Below are 21,214 nucleotides of genomic sequence, written 5' to 3' on the forward strand. Positions count from 1 at the left end.
CCCGTGTCACAGTCAGCTTACTGCGGCGCAGGTCCTCACGATGTAGCAACCTAGAAACAGAAGTTTTACAGCTGATTGTTTTGACTTCATCTTGAAGGGTCGATATACCAGAAATCTGTTCAGACCTGTGAGGTTCTGAGACTTTCTATCATGGTTTTTTCATGTTGTGCTTAGATCTTGTTTTTTCCCTGCAGCCATCTTGCTTTCTGTTTTGTGCATCCATTTTGCCCTCAGTTGTAATGGAGTCTTCAGCCTCTATGTCTCCACCCTGTTTTTCTGCCATTTGCACTTAAGCAGCCTCAGCTGTTAGTTCAGTGCTTCTGAATCCTGTCTGCAGCCAGTCTGTAACATTGCTTCCTGAAGCCTCTGGACTAAGCTCTTCAAGTCAGCTTCACTCTCTGAGGAATCCTCATAGTTTACCTGCCTGTCTGAAGTTCCCATTTATGGATCTGAGTCTTCTTACCTGCTGGATCACTGGACTACTGCTTTACTCAAAGGACTTCTCAGCACCCGTAAGAGAGACTTTGCTTATTGCTTAAAGACTGTCTTTTGTTGTTGTGCCTTTTGCAACTCCGGGGAATCCGGGGTTAATCCAGTTACACCAGGAGGTGTTCCCTTTTGCTCAGAGACTTGTATATTACTGTGCATCTGCTTGTATGACGTAATACAAGAATATTACTTTATCAAGACCTGTGTTTCTTGTACTTCCTTGCACTCATGCCAAGACTCCATATACACTGAATTCTACACTTTACAAGATTCAGAAGCCACAAGATGGAGTCAGCTGGGTCTGGGAGTATTGATGCCCGCATTAAGAAATTGTATGAGGTGACTAACTCAATCCTCACTGATTTGCAGACTTTAAAGGCGAACTTTGCAGGTCTGCAGGATCGTAGCGATCACAGCCTACAGGTGCTTGGTCAAAATTTTCGAGATTTCTGCACCCGGACAGAAGCTTTGGAGGAGTTAGTTCGTGCACCAGTTCCTACCCCGGTATTGGGCCTCCCCAAGTTACCACCTTTTCGCTTTGGCGGAGAACGAGAAAAATTCAGGGGATTCCTCAATCAATGCAAACTGTTTTTTGCCACCCAGGCATCACAATACCCTACTGACCGATCTAAGGTACTAACAATAATCATGCTTCTCACTGACAAGGCCCTAGCATGGGCGAACCCTTTGATTGAGACTAATGATGCATGTCTGGACGATCTAAATACTTTCATATTGGCCCTGGGGCAAATGTTTGATGATCCCAATCGCAGTGCTACAGCAGAAGCTGCCATGCTAACCTTGCGTCAAGGTAAACGCTCAGTAGCAGAATATGCGCTGGATTTTAGGAGATGGGCCCTCGACACTACTTGGAATAGCTCCGCCAAGAAATCCATTTTCCAGAAGGGGTTGTCTTCTGAAGTTAAAGATGAGCTCGCCCGTGCTGACCCTCCCACTGCTTTGGGAGATTTCATCAATTTCTGCATCCGGATCGATGCCCGGCTTACAGAACGTAGACAGGAGAGATGGTCGGCAATTAATCGTGTTAACAGATACCTTCCTCCCTCTCCAACTAGAGACTTTGTTCCTCGGACTCCTCGAGAAGCTGAACCTGAACCCATGCAAGTGGACTCTCTACAGAAACGGGTCAGTGACGCACGTAAGGAGCATCGGTTGAAGGAGAATCTATGTTTCTACTGCGGTAAGTCTGGGCATTTCATTATAAACTGTCCCAGCCATTCCCGTAAGGCCACTGCTGCAGTTATACACTGTGAATGCTGTGAAAAGGGGTCTGTGATGGCAGCTCGGGAACTCTTGTCTGACCCGGCTGCACCTATAGATATTGACTATTCAGACTTAAACTCTGTCACATCTGAGCCTGATTCACATATCAATGCTGCAATTTTTCCGGTTTCCTCTGCTGTGTCTCGTCCGAACTGCAACAAGAACAGTTCTCATTGTCTTCTTTCTATTAAACTCTGGATTAATGCTGTTTGGGTGTCCACTTCAGCTATGATTGATTCTGGAGCTAGCGGCAATTTTATGGACATTTCCTTTGCCCAAAGACACGGAATACGTTCTGTGAAGAGGACAACCCCTGTACAGATGGAGACAGTGGATGGCTCTCTGTTAAGTTCAGGACCCGTGGATCAGGAGACGGTACCCGTCAAGGTTTTCATGGGGAAAGGTCATCTAGAGAGACTGTCGTTTATGCTCATCACTTCTCCACATTTCCCCATTATTTTAGGATTACCTTGGTTGCAGATTCAGAACCCTACAATAAATTGGGAAACCAAGGAGCTGCATTTCCCGGAGAAGAAGACAATTCCCGGGGTTATGATTTGCTCCACTCCGGTAATTTCCACACCATCAGTCTTCAAACTGCTGCCCATGTATAGTGAGTATGCTGACATCTGTGATAAGAAGAATGCTGACCAGCTTCCTCCCCACCGTCCCTATGACTGCCCAATTGAACTATTACCAGGTGCAGCAATACCCTTTGGTAATATTTACCCTCTGGCAGGCCCAGAACTAAAGGCGCTGAAAGACTATATCGATGAAAATCTAGCTAAAGGCTTTATACGTCCCTCTTCTTCCCCTGCAGGTGCACCCATCTTTTTTGTAAAGAAAAAGGACGGATCTCTTAGACCCTGTATAGATTATCGGGAGCTTAATAAGGTCACCATCAGGAATCGCTACCCACTACCCTTGATCCCCGAATTGTTGGAGAGGGTACGACAGGCTAAGATTTTTACTAAATTAGATCTTCGTGGGGCCTACAATCTGGTCCGCACTAGGCCAGGTGATGAGTGGAAGACAGCTTTCAGGTCACGTTACGGACATTTTGAATATCAAGTCATGCCGTTCGGCTTATGCAATGCGCCAGCAACATTTCAACATTTAGCCAATGACATCTTCAGGGATCTTTTGGATACATTTGTGGTGATTTATTTGGACGATATTTTAATTTTCTCTAATTCCATAGATGAACATCATGAACATGTGAGGACGGTCTTGGGACGTCTAAGAATGCACCGCCTCTATATCAAGCCTGAGAAATGCGAGTTTCATGTAACTAAGATCCAGTTTTTGGGGTACGTAATTCCTTCACAGGGAATAACCATGGAAGTGAGGAAGACTCAGGCTATTCAGGACTGGCCAGTGTCCAGGAATGTGAAAGAGGTTCAGCGCTTCATCGGGTTTGCAAATTTTTACAGGCGTTTTATCAGGAACTTTTCTGAAATAGTGTCACCCATCACACAGCTGACCCGTAAGAAGTCTACCTTTGCCTGGACCTCTCAAGCCCAAGAAGCGTTCTCCCGTCTTAAGACCAGATTCACGACGGCACCCATCTTGGTGCATCCAGATCCTGAACTCGCTTTCATAATAGAGGTGGATGCTTCGGACTGTGCCATTGGAGCTTTACTCTCCCAAAGGATAGGTGAGAACAGTATTTTACATCCTTGTGCTTTCTTTTCTCAGCGATTGTCGTCAGCAGAAAAGAACTATGACGTAGGGAACAGAGAACTGCTGGCCATTATTGCCGCCTTCAAGGAATGGAGACATCATCTTCAAGGAGCATCTCAGCAGATAGTTGTACTGACGGACCACCGCAATCTGGAATTCATTAGGTCGGCCAAGTGCCTGACCCCTCGTCAGGCCCGCTGGAGTCTTTTTCTAAATCAATTTAATTTCGTAATTTCCTATAGGCCTGGTTCCCGCAATGGAAAGGCCGATGCATTATCTAGGATACACTCAATTGAGACCACTCCAATCATGACACCTAAGACCATTCTTCCTGATTCCAAGGTCCTGGGGGTGATCCATAATCAAGATTTATTAAACGACATTAAGGAAGCTTATCAACTGGATTCCTTGTTAGAACAACCTTCTAACGAGGTAAGTCTGACTTATAAGAATGGTGTGTGGATGCAGGGACAACGCTTGTATATACCTGAGACTGTCAGATTGAGAGTACTGCATTTAGTTCATGACTCTAAGATGGCGGGTCACAGAGGAAGTCTAAAGACTCAGGAGTTTCTATCCCGTTTCTTTTGGTGGCCCACCTACAGGAAGGATGTCCTAAATTATGTTGCTTCTTGTGAAGTCTGCGCCAGATTCAAGACACCACGTTCCTCACCTACAGGTCTTTTGCAGCCCTTGCCCATCCCATCCCGTTCTTGGGGCTCAATTTCTATGGATTTCATTGTGGAGTTGCCAAACTCTCAGGGGAAAAACTCCATTTTGGTGGTGGTGGATCGTTTGACAAAGGCAGCTCACTTTATTGCTTGTACCGGTTTACCTTCTGCCAAACAGACATCAGACTTAATCGTTCAAAATGTGTTTCGCCTACATGGAGTACCAGATGAAGTCATTTCTGATCGGGGGGTGCAATTCACTTCAAAATTTTGGCAGAGTTTCTGCGCTGCTTTAGACATTAAAGTTAATCTCTCTTCTGCATTTCACCCCCAGACAAATGGACAAACTGAACGCACCAATCAGACCCTGGAGCAATATCTCCGCTGCTTTATTTGCCATCTGCAGGATGATTGGGTGGATCTTCTCCCATTGGCTGAGTTTTCATATAATAACTCACAGAGCGCTTCCACAAAGCAATCTCCATTTTTTGCCAATTTAGGCTATCATCCTAACATTCTTCCTCGGTTTCCCATAGATACGCCTCTACCAGCTGTGGCCGACAGAATTTATTCCCTGCAACAAAATCTGGAGGTGTTAAAGGAGAATCTGGAATCAGCTCGGGAAAGGTATAAAAAAGCAGCCGATAAATTTCGAAAGCCAGCACCAGACTTCAAGGTAGGAGATTTAGTCTGGTTGTCAACCAAGAATTTGAACTTAAGAATTCCATCATCTAAACTTGGACAAAAGTACGTGGGTCCTTATAAGATTAACAAGATTATAAGTGCAGTGGCTTATCGTCTTCAACTTCCTAAATCTATGAGAATTCACCCAGTGTTTCACGTGTCTTTACTTAAGGCAGCAGTTCCTAATATGTTTCTTGGACGGTCTCCTTCCCCTCCTGATCCAGTGTTGATTGATGGACAGGAAGAATTTGTGGTGGAAAAGATTCTGGACTCTAGGCTGCACAGAAATCGTCTCCAATACTTGATCAAATGGCAGGGCTACTCAGTGGAAGATAACTCTTGGGAACCAGTTGACAACATCAATGCCCCCCGTTTACTCCGCCAGTTCCATCAGAGGTACCCAGACAAACCTGGTTCGGAGCCGTCCGGAGGCCGTCCTCAAGGGGGGAGTAATGTGAGGTTCTGAGACTTTCTATCATGGTTTTTTCATGTTGTGCTTAGATCTTGTTTTTTCCCTGCAGCCATCTTGCTTTCTGTTTTGTGCATCCATTTTGCCCTCAGTTGTAATGGAGTCTTCAGCCTCTATGTCTCCACCCTGTTTTTCTGCCATTTGCACTTAAGCAGCCTCAGCTGTTAGTTCAGTGCTTCTGAATCCTGTCTGCAGCCAGTCTGTAACATTGCTTCCTGAAGCCTCTGGACTAAGCTCTTCAAGTCAGCTTCACTCTCTGAGGAATCCTCATAGTTTACCTGCCTGTCTGAAGTTCCCATTTATGGATCTGAGTCTTCTTACCTGCTGGATCACTGGACTACTGCTTTACTCAAAGGACTTCTCAGCACCCGTAAGAGAGACTTTGCTTATTGCTTAAAGACTGTCTTTTGTTGTTGTGCCTTTTGCAACTCCGGGGAATCCGGGGTTAATCCAGTTACACCAGGAGGTGTTCCCTTTTGCTCAGAGACTTGTATATTACTGTGCATCTGCTTGTATGACGTAATACAAGAATATTACTTTATCAAGACCTGTGTTTCTTGTACTTCCTTGCACTCATTCCAAGACTCCATATACACTGAATTCTACACTTTACAAGACCTCTCAAATTTACTATAGTTCTGAAAGTGCCATCCAGATTCTTTATCAAGAAAAGGGGGGAATATAATCCCTTTCCTTATTCTTCTATGGGTACCTCCAAGAGGACCAAAAACGCTGCCTCCAGGACTAACTATTGCTTTGAAGACCTTCGGAGAGGTGTCACCATGAAGGTTCGCAGGGGTGGAAGGATAGTCTGGAATTCCAATTTTAGGTCTGCTTCCACTATCCCTAGAATTCAGACATGGGATGAATTTTATTCGTACGCATGGAGGAAAAGGGAAAGCATTCCTCCTTCCGGGGGAATGACATCACTGGGAAGACTTCCTTCCCCCTGAAGGCGGCCCCCCAAACATGAAACCTTTTTTTTAGTCTTCTGACTTCCTATTTCCCTGATCCCTAGGAGGTCTTTTCCAGCTGTATCTTCTATTTCAAAAGGTACTCCTGTATTCTGGGATAGGCAAACTGGGGAATCCTTTCTTTTTATCTCCAGCTTTGTCCAAGATGTCATCCAAAACTTGACCAAAAAGAAAGCCCCATCACATGGGATTGAACACAGTTTGGTCTTTGACTGGACATCCCCAGGCCAACTTTTTACACATAGCGCCCTACGAGTGGCAATAAAGAGGCCCGCTAGCCTGGCTGCCAGCCTCACTGAGTCTTTTGAGGCATCTGCAATAAAAGCTGCTGCTCCCTGCATCAGCCAGGATCTTTTCCTTTGGGACATTATCCTTCGGTTGACCTTCTAGTTGTTGCAACCAGATAATCATAGATCTGGCTGTACAGGTCGTAGAGACCGCTGGCTTCAGGGCACCCACCGAGGACTCCCAGGTGTGTCTTAAGTAACCATCTGCCTTTCTATCCAGATGGTCTTTCAGAATACTCACATCCTCAAAAGGCAAGGTAGATTTTCTGGATGAATTGGCCACTGCTACGTCTATCTTTGGGATCTTATTCCATGAGTCTTGTTTTGGCATCTTCTCTTAGAAGATGATGGTAGTGAACCATTTCTCCTCATTTTTTTCTCTTAATGAGAGCCTGAATCTTTTCATTAATTATAAATATGCGCCTCTTTTTTTTGCTCTAATCCAGAAAACATGAACTCTTGTATGGATTTGGGGGTCTTAGGATCCGAGATGCCCATGGTAGCTCTCACAGCCTTAATCAACCTATCTGCGACTTTTATAGGAAAGCATGGCCTACCCCCTGTATCGCCATTAAAGAATGAAAAGGAACAAGAATCCGATCCACATTCACCTTCCGACTTTATAGATTCATCTAAATCAGGTGATAGTTTTTTGGACCCCTTCCTTCCCTTTCTATTCCTTTTTTTATGAATAAGGGTCTCAAGGGAATTCTTAACTTGTGCCCTGATCACGGATCTCAAATCCATGAAGTTAGTGGATTCTTCACATCTGGTTTTCTGTATACAATCTGCACAGAGTCTTTTCTGCCACAAGTCAGGTAACTTATCCCTACAAAGGGTTCACTCCTTATTCTTTTGTGCCACATTTCTTAAGCCGTTCCTAGTAATTAGAGACAAGAAAAAGGGACTTAATTACCATGGTGAAATTTCACAAAGATCAGTCAGCATTCTGGAGTTTAATAAGGGTACCAGATTCAGAGGCTGGATCAAATCACACCATTATTCATGGTTGGTGGTACTGTCACTTCTGCAACTCATGAGACTGCCATTGCTGTGTGAACTCTGATCCTGGCACTGCCGTTCCTCCATATCACGTGGGGAAGGAGAGCCAGAGCAAACCCACTCTTTTGGCAGTCAGGCGTGATTTTAAAAGAGGGACCAGCCACAGCAACTCCCCCACCCCCTTGTGCATGCCTTCTCCAGACCCCCTGGAAGTGAAATCCAACACTTCAGGTCAGAAGTCTCCGGCATGCTCTTCATCAGGGCGCACCAATCCCAGGGCGTCCTGCACATGCGCAAGCCTGGGACATTGTTGGAGCCAGCAGGCTTCAAATAGGACTTCGGTGCTCGCATCTACATGAGCCCTCAAGTGACCAGCGGTGGCGCTTCCAGGACCCGACACCGGCACTATAGCCAAGGAGCCTTTCTTCCAGGCAAGGCCTGGGTAAGTTTCTCCTTTAACTTTCCTCTCCTGATTCTTCAGCTTCAGGTTCCCTCATGGACAGGAAACCAAAATGATGCGGGGTAGAGGTGCAGCCCTCTTATTCAGTACGCTTAGTGTCCTTATTGGGTGAATTCCCTCTCTCGTGTGGCGCTGGTCATGGGGGAAAGGAAAATTTTAGAAATTGTTCTGGTATTCAGTGAGATTAATGACAATCTTACTTATCAAAGGGGTGTACTCATTATTCTGAGCAATTTTATTAAAAATTTTAAAACACACAGTGTACATGATTACAGTTTCTTTCCTGTATGACTTCTCTCATGTCTAACAAGATACGATTTCTTTACAAAAGATTTCCCACATAGTGAACATGAATACGGCTTCTCCCCAGTGTGACTTCTCTCGTGCATCACAAGACTTAATTTACCTGTGAAGGCCTTCCCACATTCCAAACATGAAAATGGCTTTTCTCCTGTGTGAATTTTCTGATGTTTAATAAGAGTCCCTTTATCTATAAAGCATTTCCCACATTCCAAACATGAAAATGGCTTTTCTCCTGTGTGAATTCTCTCATGTCTAACACATTTTGATTTCTCTGTAAAGCATTTCCCACATTCTGAACAGGAATATGGCTTCTCTCCTGTGTGAGTTTTCTGATGTCTAATAAGAGTCTTTTTATCAATAAAGCATTTCCCACATACTGAACATGAAAATGGCTTCTCTCCTGTGTGAATTCTCTGATGTATAATAAATCTTGATTTAGCTGGAAAGCATTTCCCACATTCTGAACATGAATACGGCTTCTCTCCTGTGTGAGTTTTCTGATGTCTAATAAGAGTCTTTTTATCAATAAAGCATTTCCCACATACTGAACATGAAAATGGTTTTTCTCCTGTGTGAATTCTCTGATGTATAATAAATCTTGATTTAGTTGGAAAGCATTTCCCACATTCTGAACATGAATACAGCTTCTCCCCAGTGTGAATTCTCTCGTGCATCACAAGACTTAATTTACTTGTGAAGGCCTTCCCACATTCCGAACATGAAAATGGCTTTTCTCCTATGTGAATTCTCTCATGTATAACACATTTTGATTTATATGTAAAGCATTTCCCACACTCTGAACAGGAATATGGCTTCTCTCCTGTGTGAGTTTTCTGATGTCTAATAAGAGTCCTTTTATCTGTAAAGCATTTCCCACATACTGAACACGAAAATGGTTTTTCTCCTGTGTGAATTCTCTGATGTATAATAAATCTTGATTTATATGTAAAGCATTTCCCACATTCTGAACATGAATACAGCTTCTCCAAAGTGTGACTTCTCTTGTGCATCACAAGACTTAATTTACCTATGAAGACCTTCCCACATTTCGAACATGAAAATGGCTTTTCTCCTGTGTGAATTCTCTCATGTATAACACGTTTTGATTTATATGTAAAGCATTTCCCACATTCTGAACAGGAATATGGCTTCTCTCCTGTGTGAGTTTTCTGATGTCTAATAAGAGTCCCTTTATCTGTAAAGCATTTCCCACATACTGAACATGAAAATGGTTTTTCTCCTGTGTGAATTCTCTGATGTATAATAAATTTTGATTTATATGTAAAGCATTTCCCACATTCTGAACATGAATACGGCTTCTCTCCTGTGTGAATTCTCTGATGTTTAATAAGATTCCCTTTATCGGTAAAGCATTTCCCACATTCTGAACATGAATATGGCTTCTCTCCTGTGTGAATTCTCTGATGTTTAATAAGATTCCCTTTATCTGTAAAGCATTTCCCACATTCTGAACATGAATATGGCTTCTCTCCTGTGTGACTTCTCTGATGTATAACAAATTTTGTTTGATTTGTAAAGCATTTCCCACATTCTGAACAGGAGTATGGCTTTTCTCCTTTGTGTTTTCTTTGTGTCTGAGCTGAGCATTTAGTAAATTGCTTGTCACACTGAAATCTTGTATCCACTGTGTCACCTGGAATTGTGGTAACAATGTGAGATTGCTCAGGAGATGATTCCTCATGATCAGGAGGATTATAATAAGGTGAAGTGCTGTGAAGTCCAGGAGGTGCAGGAAGGGTGATGAGGTTTCCTCCATTAGAGTGCTTCCAGATATCTTCTTTTTTACAATTTAGTGATGAACCGTTATTCCCACAAGGATTTCCTGTAGGGATGAAAGATAGAAAAAAAATCACATCTAATCTACAACACAAAAGGGATTTCTATTCTAAAAGAATTTTCTGGATCTCACAATAAAGACCCTCGTCAGTGAAAGTACCGGTAATAAGGAAGACAACTACATGCCATAACATTAACACAATGACGGGTAAAGTGAATGACACTTATAATCTGGTGACATTGGCACAAGTCAGGGGTACCAGAGATTAGACAGCAAATAGACAGTTCTTAAAGGGAACCTGTCATCAGGATTTACCCCCTTAATGTACCACCAGTGCCATTTCACTCTCTCAAGCTTCCCATCATGCCCTCAGTGTAGAAAAGTGTCCACGCAATTAAAAATTGAGTTTTAATCTTACATTACCGTATGCAAATGAGATTGACTAATCAGAAAGGTGGACCTCATAAAGGTGGCCACCGTAATCATGTCCACAGTATGCCTAAGGACTAGTGTTGAGCAAGTATGTTCTATTAACCCTCTCGCTGAGTATGCTCGGGCCGAGCACCGAGTATTTATAGCTGCTCAGTGATAAGGTTGAATCCCTCCCATGTGCATGATTTGCGAATGTTTGACAGCTTTATTACATGTGAGGAATGTCTAGTTCTTACACATTCCTCACATGTAATAAAACTGTCAAACAGTTGCAAATCATGCACACGGGAGCGATTTAACATTATCACCGAGCAGCTGTAAATACTCGGAGCTCGGCCCGAGCACTCTCGGACAGAACATACTTGCTCAACCCTACTAAGGACATGATACGAACCCTTAGAAGAATGAAATAGCACCGAAATCATATTACAGGGTTAAATCCTAATTACCGGACCCAGGGGAGTCCTTCTCCCAATGTCTGAGAAGAAAAATCTACAGTGGTAGAAAGTGGAACGATTCCAGCATGTGAGCAACCTGTAGTGCAAATGGGCCTCCATGTCCCCTCTGGAGCCTCCATATTCCATTAACCACCCTACACCACGGATCCTTCTTATCTCCTGGAGCCTCCCTACACCATGGATCCTCCTTACCCCCTGGAGCCTCCCAACACCACGGATCCTTCTTATCCCCTGGAGCCTCCCTACACCACGGATCCTCCTTATCCCCTGGAGCCTCCCTACACCACGGATCCTCCTTACCCCCTGGAGCCTCCCTACACCACGGATCCTCCTTACCCCCTGGAGCCTCCCTACACCACGGATCCTCCTTATCCCCTGGAGCCTCCCTACACCACGGAGCCTCCTTATCCCCTGGAGCCTCCCTACACCACGGATCCTCCTTACCCCCTGGAGCCTCCCTACACCATGGATCCTCCTTATCCCCTGGAGCCTCCCTACTCCACGGAGCCTCCTTATTCCCTGGAGCCTCCCTACACCACGGATCCTCATCATCCCCTGGAGCCTCCTTACACCACAGAGCCTCCTTATCCCCTGGAGCCTCCCTATACCACAGAGCCTGCTTATCCCCTGGAGCCTCCCTACACCATGGATCCTCCTTATCCCCTGGAGCCTCCCTACACCATGGATCATCCTTATCCCCTGGAGCCTCCCTACACCACAGAGCCTGCATATCCCCTGGAGCCTCCCTACACCACAGAGCCTGCTTATCCCCTGGAGCCTCCCTACACCACTGAGCCTGCTTATCCCCTGGAGCCTCCCTACACCACAGAGCCTCCTTATCCCCTGGAACCTCCCTACACCACAGAGCCTGCTTATCCCCTGGAGCCTCCCTACACCACTGAGCCTGCTTATCCCCTGGAGCCTCCCTACACCACAGAGGCTCCTTATCCCCTGGAACCTCCCTACACCACAGAGCCTGCTTATCCCCTGGAGCCTCCCTACACCACAGAGCCTGCTTATCCCCTGGAGCCTCCCTACACCACGGATCCTCCTTACTCCCTGGAGCCTCCCTACACCATGGATCCTCCTTATCCCCTGGAGCCTCCCTACACCACGGATCCTCCATATCCCCTGGAGCCTCCCTACACCATGGATTATCCTTATCCCCTGGAGCCTCCCTACACCACAGAGCCTGCTTATCCCCTGGAGCCTCCCTACACCACGGATCCTCCTTATTCCCTGGAGCCTCCCTACACCATGGATCCTCCTTATCCCCTGGAGCCTCCCTACACCATGGATCCTCCTTATCCCCTGGAGCCTCCCTACACCACAGAGCCTCCTTATCTCCTGGAGCCTCCCTACACCACAGAGCCTCCTTATCCCCTGGAGCCTCCCTACACCACGGATCCTCCTTATCCCCTGGAGCCTCCCTACATTACTTGGTCTTTATGCAGCTGAACCTACTGGACATGTGATACATCCGCCCCTGCCCAAAACACTAAATATATGTCCTTAAAAATGATGTTTAAAGGGAAACTGTCCGTTCCCTGTGCCCCCAGAACCCGCAGCAGCTGTGTATGCAGATATAAACTCTCCGCCTAACATCTCTATTACATTAAACACACAAACAGATCTATAGAAAAAGTATTGTATTTCTAAAGTTTATGATATGTAAATGAGGCCTTTGACTTGTCGATGAGGCGTTCGTGACCCCAGAGTAGTCGCCCCACTTAGCATGTCATCACGGCTTTGGGGTCTTGAGAACATGACAAACCTACCGCATGCGCGCGGCTTCTCCTCCTCACTGCATTGAGCCTCTGACGCCGGGTGTACGCGTCCCATTACTGAGATAGGAGAGGACAGTCACTACTGGTCAGAGTCCATGTAGATGGGAGGAGCTCGGCCTCTAGCCCCGCCCTCCTCTCCCCTCCCCCTACACAGAATCTTATCAGGAGCGGCCGTCACCTCCGATCTCAGTGATGGAACAATGTTTCCTAACTGAATAGAGATTTTTCCCCGGAACTGAGAATCCTGAGACGGAAGAAGAAATACGCAGATTTCTGTGGAGACTCCGGGGAGAAAGTCTCCTATTTCCATCTCGTCTATTCTTACAATTCATGAAGTTTATTCCTCTTATTCTTGTGTAATAAAGACTGATCAGGACGTTGTGTATATTATATGGGAACAATGAGGAATACTGTCACCATGTAACAATACATCGCTTATGGTTTATGGCCGCCAGGATTTGGTAACACAAAAATGTCTGAAAAGAAACAAAGTATTTATTGTAGAAAAGTCCTAAAAGAAAATGAAATAAATATATTGTTATTGGCTTGGATCAGTTGTATTACCGCAGTTACAGCGACCCTCCACCCCGGGACTGAACACTACACATTTCCCTGTACAGTCCCCTATGGGGTCCTCTGCCCTCCGCTGCCCCCTCAGATCGGTGGTCCCTTCCCCCGGCTTCCAGGACGGCCAGTGCAGTGGTATGGGGAGGGCAGTAATACGTCTACCCCACCCTCCCCTGCCTTTCCTGTGCTGTGACCTATGGGGCAGCGCCACATCCTATTAATCTCCCAGCAGTCTGCGGGGCGTCACCAGTTACAGATGTATTCTGCACCTGGGTTCATTGCTCCTGTTTGTCTTTGGTAACCTTGTCTGGCTTCCATAATACCCCGGGATGACTTAGGCCTCCATCTACAGGACCATTGTTACTCGGCTTCCTGATTCTGACCTCGTCCCGCTTCTTGATTGTCTAGTACCTGCCATCTTTGGGTCAGATCTTACATGTCGGCCTTCTTCTGCCAGCTCGCTCTACCAGCCAGCACTACTATGTGGAGCAGCCCCGGTGTCTGTGCTGTAAGTCCAGATCACTGTACAGTGGTGAAAAGATGGAAGCCGGGAAACCTCTGGGACCGGCTGTATGGAGACTGTGTGTAAGCGCCTTATTATTAGGAACTGCCAGGTTTCCTCCATCGGTTCACCGTTACAGGAGGCAAATGGAGGACACAAGGAAGGGAGTCTATATATGATAACCGTATAGTCACTTCTCAGTCTCAGGGTGGACGGTCGTTTTATCACTCAACTTGTGCAGCTCATGAGAGAAAAATTCTAAAAAATAACAGCAGAATAAAGATGATAAAGTAACAAGATGAGAAATACAACTCATCCCCCACAAAAAAGCTCCTCATACAGCGAGGTCAGTAATGAGAAATAAACCATCAAGAATGGAAGAAACAATCCAACAGAGGCCGGACAGACATCTGTCTGAGATGGTGAGTCCTGCATTGAGCAGGGGGCTGGATACGGGGACCCTGGAGGTGGTCCCCTCCAACCAGAACATTCTACGATTGTAAGTTGTTTGGTCATTTTATCTGTAAATCATTTCCCCCATTATCGGCCTTACAGATACATTATTTTATAGATTTTTTTACTTTCTCGTCCTCTCATTTCCGGAGTCATAATGTTATTGGTCACTAAGCTGTGCAGTTCTCCTGCTATTCACCCTATAAATGTAAGGAAATACTGACAACTGGGCGTTACCATTGTTCCCCTACATTGTCCAATCAGCGCTGAGTGTGAGAAGTGTGGGGACACATGTATGGAGAACGGTGACACCCGGTTATCATGTCATTCATAAATGTCGGAGGAACGGCCGGGAATCTGAGCAGCAGTTTCTTTCTTTGGTAACAATTCTTGTCGGAAAAAGAATTTCATCCAATTTATTGGTAAAAAAAAAAAAACTTAAAACTTTCGGAACCTGGATGAGGACGTCTTCTTACCTTCTTTTGGTAATTTATGTATTTTACTGTTGGAAAGAGAATTATTTATTCACGTTAGAGGCTCAGATGGGGGGACGATTCCTAGACGACATCTTGTTTGTCTGTAGAGACCGAGAGTGAAGATTCTTCTAAAGGGACGTTCCCAAAATCACAATGTGCTCTTATAATAAAGTACACCCTGGTTATTGTGAATATAACCCCTGTATAACATCTGGCCTGTCCAGCACATATCACCCCCTGAGTGTGCCCCCCAGGATCTATATACCCAGCAGTTGTCATTGTAACCAATACATACCGAGGAGCCACATGTTATACACTGGGGGGTGGGACAGGGCTGGATATTATACACCGGGGGGACAACAGGGCCTGAAGGAGAAGCCAGAATGCAGTGATTAATGCGTGTGGCCCAATACTATTCTCCATATAGTGAATCTCTCCATATTACAAGATTCACCATAAATGAGACGCTGACAGGGGATATAATCCGTGCATGGTGAAGGGCGCCCCCTCTGGGTAGTATTTAGTCTCCATGTTTATATGTTGATTGAACCAGGTCTCAAAAACCAACATGATGTAAGATAACGACAACTCTAGATGCGGCCATCGCAGCTGTTTGTAGATACGAGCTCCTAATCCCTTTTGTGATGAAGCAATTCTCCACCCGGCACAGAGGACTAAACATCTGTCATGTACTGTCACCTACCTGGTGTCCTCCGCTTGTCTCCGACTGAGACCGGTGTTCTGGTCCTCCTACATCCAAGATGGCCTCCATAGTGGCAGAGGGACGACAGCCGTATGTCTGACCCACACCTCCATAGCACGGCACTTACTGACTTACCATAGGGGTCTTCATGCCACTGGGCGGCCGGCCTGGATGAGGAGGGACCAGAACGCCGGCCTCAGTGTAGGAGGCAGTGGGAGGCAAACAGAGGCGACAGGTAGGACGACACTACATGTGTCATGTGCCGTCACTCGTCAGCACCAGGCAGAGGCTGCTACATCACCGAGATCCATAGGAAGGGGAGATTCATAACCTGGAACACAAGCTCAGTCATTTATATGGCAGCACGGACTTGTGGAAGAAAAATATGGACGTAAAGGATGGAAAGAATATTATAGAAGGTGAAGGAAAACTAACTATGTGCTTCCAAAATCATTAAGAAGAGGTGTGAAGGCGGCCCCGTTATTCATCGGTGCACAGCCGGACTCTACAGGAGCAGCCGCGCCATCACCGGACGCTTCTGCTGTGATGAGGACAGCGGATAAAGCTTCACTGCACTGGAGACTCCACACGATATCACATGCCGGTCATCATCATCATCACACACCAGTCATCATCATCATCACACGCCGGTCATCATCATCATCACACGCCGGTCATTATTACATACCTGTGAAAACATGTACCGGAATCTCCTCCTTCCCGTCACTCACACACGGCTGATCCCTCCTCGTTATCGCTTCTTCTTCTGTCTCATCCTTCACTTTATTCTTAGTTGGATCTTCCTCCTGATATATCAGATGTAACAATCAGCACAATACAAGAAACCACCTAAATCTGTGACATCTATGACCTGGATCAGAAATGTCCCCCCATATACAGATCCGGTACAGGGCTCAGCTCCGTCTACCTGATGATCCTCCGGGATGTTGTGATTCTCCTCTGGACAGTCCTGGGGATACAGAGGACGGAGACATCTCTCTGGTGGATTTCTCCTCCTGAATCCATCTGTAGGAAACACACAGTAACGGAATAGATTGTGTCATGTGTGACAAAGTTACTAGTAAAGTGATAGAGGGAAGATATATTTCACGGAGGCTATTATCTTCTGTGAATTGAAACCATGAAATTTGCTCCAACATGTTATTTGCTTAAAGAGGTTAAACTTCCATGTTAAAAGGGAGTGTTTTTTGTGAATGATCATTGTGAAGGGTGGGAGGTCATTCACCATATCTCCATCTCAGAGTGTGGTCTTTGGTTTAAATACAAGTCCTACTGAGGCATTCAGTGTTCAGTGTCTGGAGAAGCTAGCTCCAGAGAGGATCTTGTGTTTGTTTTTCCTGAACCATTTGGAGTTGCTGAACTCTCAGAAGGTGGATCCCTGCTATCACAAAGACTGTGCTTTTGTGTTACCATTTTGCTTTGTTTTCCTGTTTTGGCCAAAGGGCCGTGATTTCTTTTATGGACTCAGTGTTGGTTTATGCTGCATTTTAATAAACCAACGAGAAGTTTTTAAAGAAACAGTGTACCTGTGTCCGTGTGAGCGATCTACCACACATGTTATGATGAAATTATGGGAGTAGTAGTAGGTGACCACAGAACAGACATGACAGTCTCCCTCCTCACCCTGCTGATCGGCCCATATTGCGGTCGCCTCTTGTGGTCCATGTATAACCTCAACCTTAATATCAACCAGATCGTCACCCTAAAAATAAAAATGTAAGATGAGCTCAGGTCCCATCACTTCATGGTCAGATGTTGTGGGGGTTCAGTGTCATCTACCTGATGATCCTCTAGGATGTTGTGATTCTCCTCCGGACAGTCCTGGGGATGCAGAGGACGGGGACATCTCTCTGGTGGATTTCTCCTCCTGGATCCATCTGTGGAGACACAGAGACTGAATACATGACCTGCTGTGTATCTGTCTATATATGAGATCCGTCTCTCAGAACCGGTAATTCTATGTTTATGTATCAGGGAATAAATTACATTGTTGTGGTCCTCACCACCGGTACAGAGGTCCCAGCACATTGTGGGCCTCAAGTATGAAGTGATAATCAGCGAGGCCAAAGCCTAATGCTCTCTGCTCTGCACTCAGAGGATGAGGACCCTGAGGAGAGGGACAGAGAAGACCCTCGTCAGTCAGATGGAGGAGCCGTACTAAGAAACACAACTTCTCCAAGTTTCGTCTCCAGGGATGGAACCACAGAGGAGCTGGAGCAAGCTCCACATTTCCATCCATCGGTTTCTTCTCTCCTAATTCACTGTATGGAGATTGGGGGAAGGACAGTGACCATTTACCAGTGATTGTATTTTGAGATCTCATGATGTCACCATGAGGACACGGCCTCCCTCCTGGACAGGATCCTCTGGGATCACTCTAAGAGGAGAGAACCTTCCGTTCTATTAAAAGATGAGTTACCGCTTTCTTATTCTTCTTTAAATAGAGATAAATCTCCACATCCGCCTCCATAAAAACACTAAAATAGGCAGCAAGTGCGCGGAAAGTTCTGCGTTTGTCTCTGAAGGAGGAAAAAAGGGCACATGTACGGCTGACGGATGAAGTCACAGCGCCCGGAAGGACGGTGTTGTGGGGAGCACCCGGTACGCAGCGGTTAGTACCTATCAATGTGTAGAAAGGACAACTAGAGAGCAGGCACCGGGGTCATGGGCGCTTACTGATGCACACGGGGAGCCAAGGAGAGATTGTCTGGTCCGATGCCACAGAAAAGCTCCATAATACATATTCTTCTGACAAACATCCCTTTAACCCCGTCACTCTCGTGTCTGTTTTCACCTTCCTGACCGGGCCAATTTTTTACAATTCTGACCAGTGTCACTTTATGGAGGTAATAACTCTGGAGCTTCAACGGATCCCGCTGATTCTGAAACTGTTTTTTCGTGACACATTGTGCTTCATGTTAGTGGTAAATTTAGGATTTGGCTTTTTTTTTGCGTTTATTTATGAAAATATCGAAAATTTTACAAAAAAAATGTTGGACTTTTAATTTTTATGCCTTTAAACCAGATATGTATTAACTATTTTGTATGGTATAACTAACATTTACCACATGTCTACTTCACATCAGATTTATTTTTTTTGCTAAAAGTTTAATCAGCAATTTCTTATTTTTCAAACAAAATTTACAAAACCAATTTTAAGTTTCCTCCTTTCTCCCCTTTTGCATTTTAAGTCTGCAGTCCTGCTCCCCAATACTTATATCTACGGCCAGTTTGACGTCAATCAGCCGTTACTAACATGTCGCATTTAAGGGATCGCACTCATCGGGTGAAATAAAATTGGTCGGATCTTCCTGAACAGTAGGATGATTGTCTTGCGAGTACGATGCGACTTCTCTCACCTGTCTCGCATCTGTATGACATCCGCATCAAACGCGTTTATAACATCAGCTTTTACAGACGGTCATTCTCTGACATTTCAGGCTAATTTTCTAACTAATAAAACATTTTTTTTATAGATGTAGAAAGATAGAAATGAGTCAGTGAGATATATCGTCAGTGCAGGGCGTGTGGAGCTGCTGTACATGGATTTAGCTAATAATTAAAGAATTTAAAGTAAAAAAAGCAAAGGGGGAAAGAGGACAGCTGATGCTTATAGTCTGGGAAGCGGGTAATAAACATTAATATACATAGATCTTCCCAGGGGATTAATATTAACATCTGCGTAGCCTTTACTGGTTATTAACAAGGGGTGACCCCCTCCCAAAATAATGATGTGGGGGCCCCTTCTATTTTTAATAACCAGAAAAGGCTAGGCAGACAGCTGCAGGCTGGTATTAATAGCCTAGGAAGGGGCCATGCATATTGTACCCCCTCCCAAACTAATAACATCAGCCTGCAGCCGCCCAAAAAATGGCGCATCCATTAGCCTCGGCTCTTCCCACTTTCCCTGGTGCGGTGGCAAATGGGGTAATAATATTGGGGTTGATGTCAGCTTTGTAATGTCAGCTGATCTCAAGCCCAAGGTTAGTAATGGAGAGGCGTCTACAAGACACCCACATTACTAACCTCCATCAGTTTAAGTAAAAAACACACACACAGAGCAAAGTCCTTTATTTGAACAAAACACTTCCCGACCCTTTTACCCATTTAATAATATCCAAAGAAAAAAAAACAAAAAACAAAGTCATCCTGAACTGTCGGCAGATAATCCATACTGATGATGTCCCGTGACGAACTCCAGCTCTGCTACATCTGTATGGTGTGTTGAGCGATGGCTCAGCACGCCAGCCAGGACACACTAGTCAGTGCAGCGAGCAGTGACGTCAGTAAGGTGAGCAGAGCTCATCGGCTATGAACTCCGGTGACCTTAGTCAGAGCAGCGCTAGACACTGCAGGAGCATTCTCACGCTACTGGCTTGCTGAGCGGTCACATCAAACAATCCAGATGTAGCACGGCTGGGGATTTTTGCTGGGACAGCATCACATAAGGATTATCTGCGGACAGGTGAGGATTATTTTGTATTTTAATTTGATCTTTATAAAGGGTAAAAGAGGGTCTCGAAGTGTTCATTTCAATTAAAGGACTTTGCTTTGTGTGTGTTTTTTTAACTAAACTTACGGGGTTAGTAATAGGGGTGCCTTATAGACACCTCTCCATTACTAACCCCTGGGCTCAATGTCGGCAAACATTACAAAGCTAACATCAACCCCAATAGTATTACCCCACTCGCCACCGCACCAGGGCAAGTGGAAAGAGCCGAGGCTAGGCGCCAGAAATGGTGCATCTTATGGATGCGCCAATTCTTGGGCAGCTGAGTGCTGGTGTTCTTGCACTGGGAGGGGGACAATATCCAATTCCCAGGCTATTAATATCAGCCTGCAGCTGTCTGTTTAGCCTTTGCTGGTTGGGTCCCTGGTTTCCTGCACTGCTGGTAACATTACCATTATGTCTATCTATTGTGTCCTATTGCACTTGGTCTGTTGATGCTTATTTGTATCACCTTTGCCCAGCATACTGACTGAACCTATCACTTTATATGTTTATTACTATATCCTTTATGTCTATGAGGTATAATGCTTACTTGTGATAGTGTTTCTCTAGTCAGAAACTTTTTCATTATAATGATATAAATAACTGATATTATATATTACTTATGTGATGTATGCTATGGACCTTTACGCATTAGTATACTCTCTAACATATAATTGGACCCATATTTCGTATTTACTTAATAGGATAATTTCACCTTTGGTCTGGGCCTTAGATGTAGCAGTGCAGTACACCAAGTGCTATATCCAGGTATACCACCATTGTTCTTCCTGAACTTGTACCTCACTTTTTGTATATATTGTATTTGTATATGAATATATATGGTGTTCCTCTATATGGTTTTTTTTTATTTGTTAATAATAAAGATATATTTTTAGGCCTTTGAAGAAAACGCTTCATCTCTTTAGTGACAGTAATTAACAGAGGCTGAAGTTACAGTTCTATCCAAAGGCTTAACCTTCTCCCCGACAATTGAGTTTGACGTTCATAGAACTTTATTAGATGTGAATAAGTTTGTGAGAACTTTCACTTTGCGTTGTCATTTCATGGTCAATGAACAGAATGAGAACATGGAGAACTCGTTACAAGAAGTTTCTCATGATAATGTTCCCAATAGAACTGGAACTTTTGATGAACGGGGTTCACTTCTTGATCATAAAACTCCAGCGATTCAACACAACAGACAGTTACTTTCAATCGT

At 44.9% G+C, this 21,214-nt stretch overlaps 1 protein-coding gene across 1 annotated transcript in view; it reads right to left on the reverse strand.

Annotated features, from left to right (window-relative positions):
• Positions 1-8,159: 8,159 nt before the first annotated feature.
• Positions 8,160-21,214, reverse strand: part of LOC141201523 (uncharacterized) — a 31,400-nt gene continuing 18,345 nt past the window's right edge. The window contains exons 4-8 of the mRNA XM_073663525.1: positions 17,283-17,380; positions 17,127-17,205; positions 16,411-16,508; positions 16,171-16,288; positions 8,160-10,149 (exon numbers count right to left, since the gene is read on the reverse strand). Of these exons, the coding sequence (XP_073519626.1) occupies positions 8,273-10,149; positions 16,171-16,288; positions 16,411-16,508; positions 17,127-17,205; positions 17,283-17,380 (2,270 nt within the window). The 3' untranslated portion in view covers positions 8,160-8,272. The remainder of the gene's footprint in view (positions 10,150-16,170; positions 16,289-16,410; positions 16,509-17,126; positions 17,206-17,282; positions 17,381-21,214) is intronic.

The sequence above is a fragment of the Phyllobates terribilis genome, unplaced genomic scaffold, assembly GCF_046119375.1.
Source record: "Phyllobates terribilis strain yellow unplaced genomic scaffold, ASM4611937v1 Scaffold_117__1_contigs__length_5270597, whole genome shotgun sequence".
NCBI lineage: Eukaryota > Metazoa > Chordata > Amphibia > Anura > Dendrobatidae > Phyllobates > Phyllobates terribilis.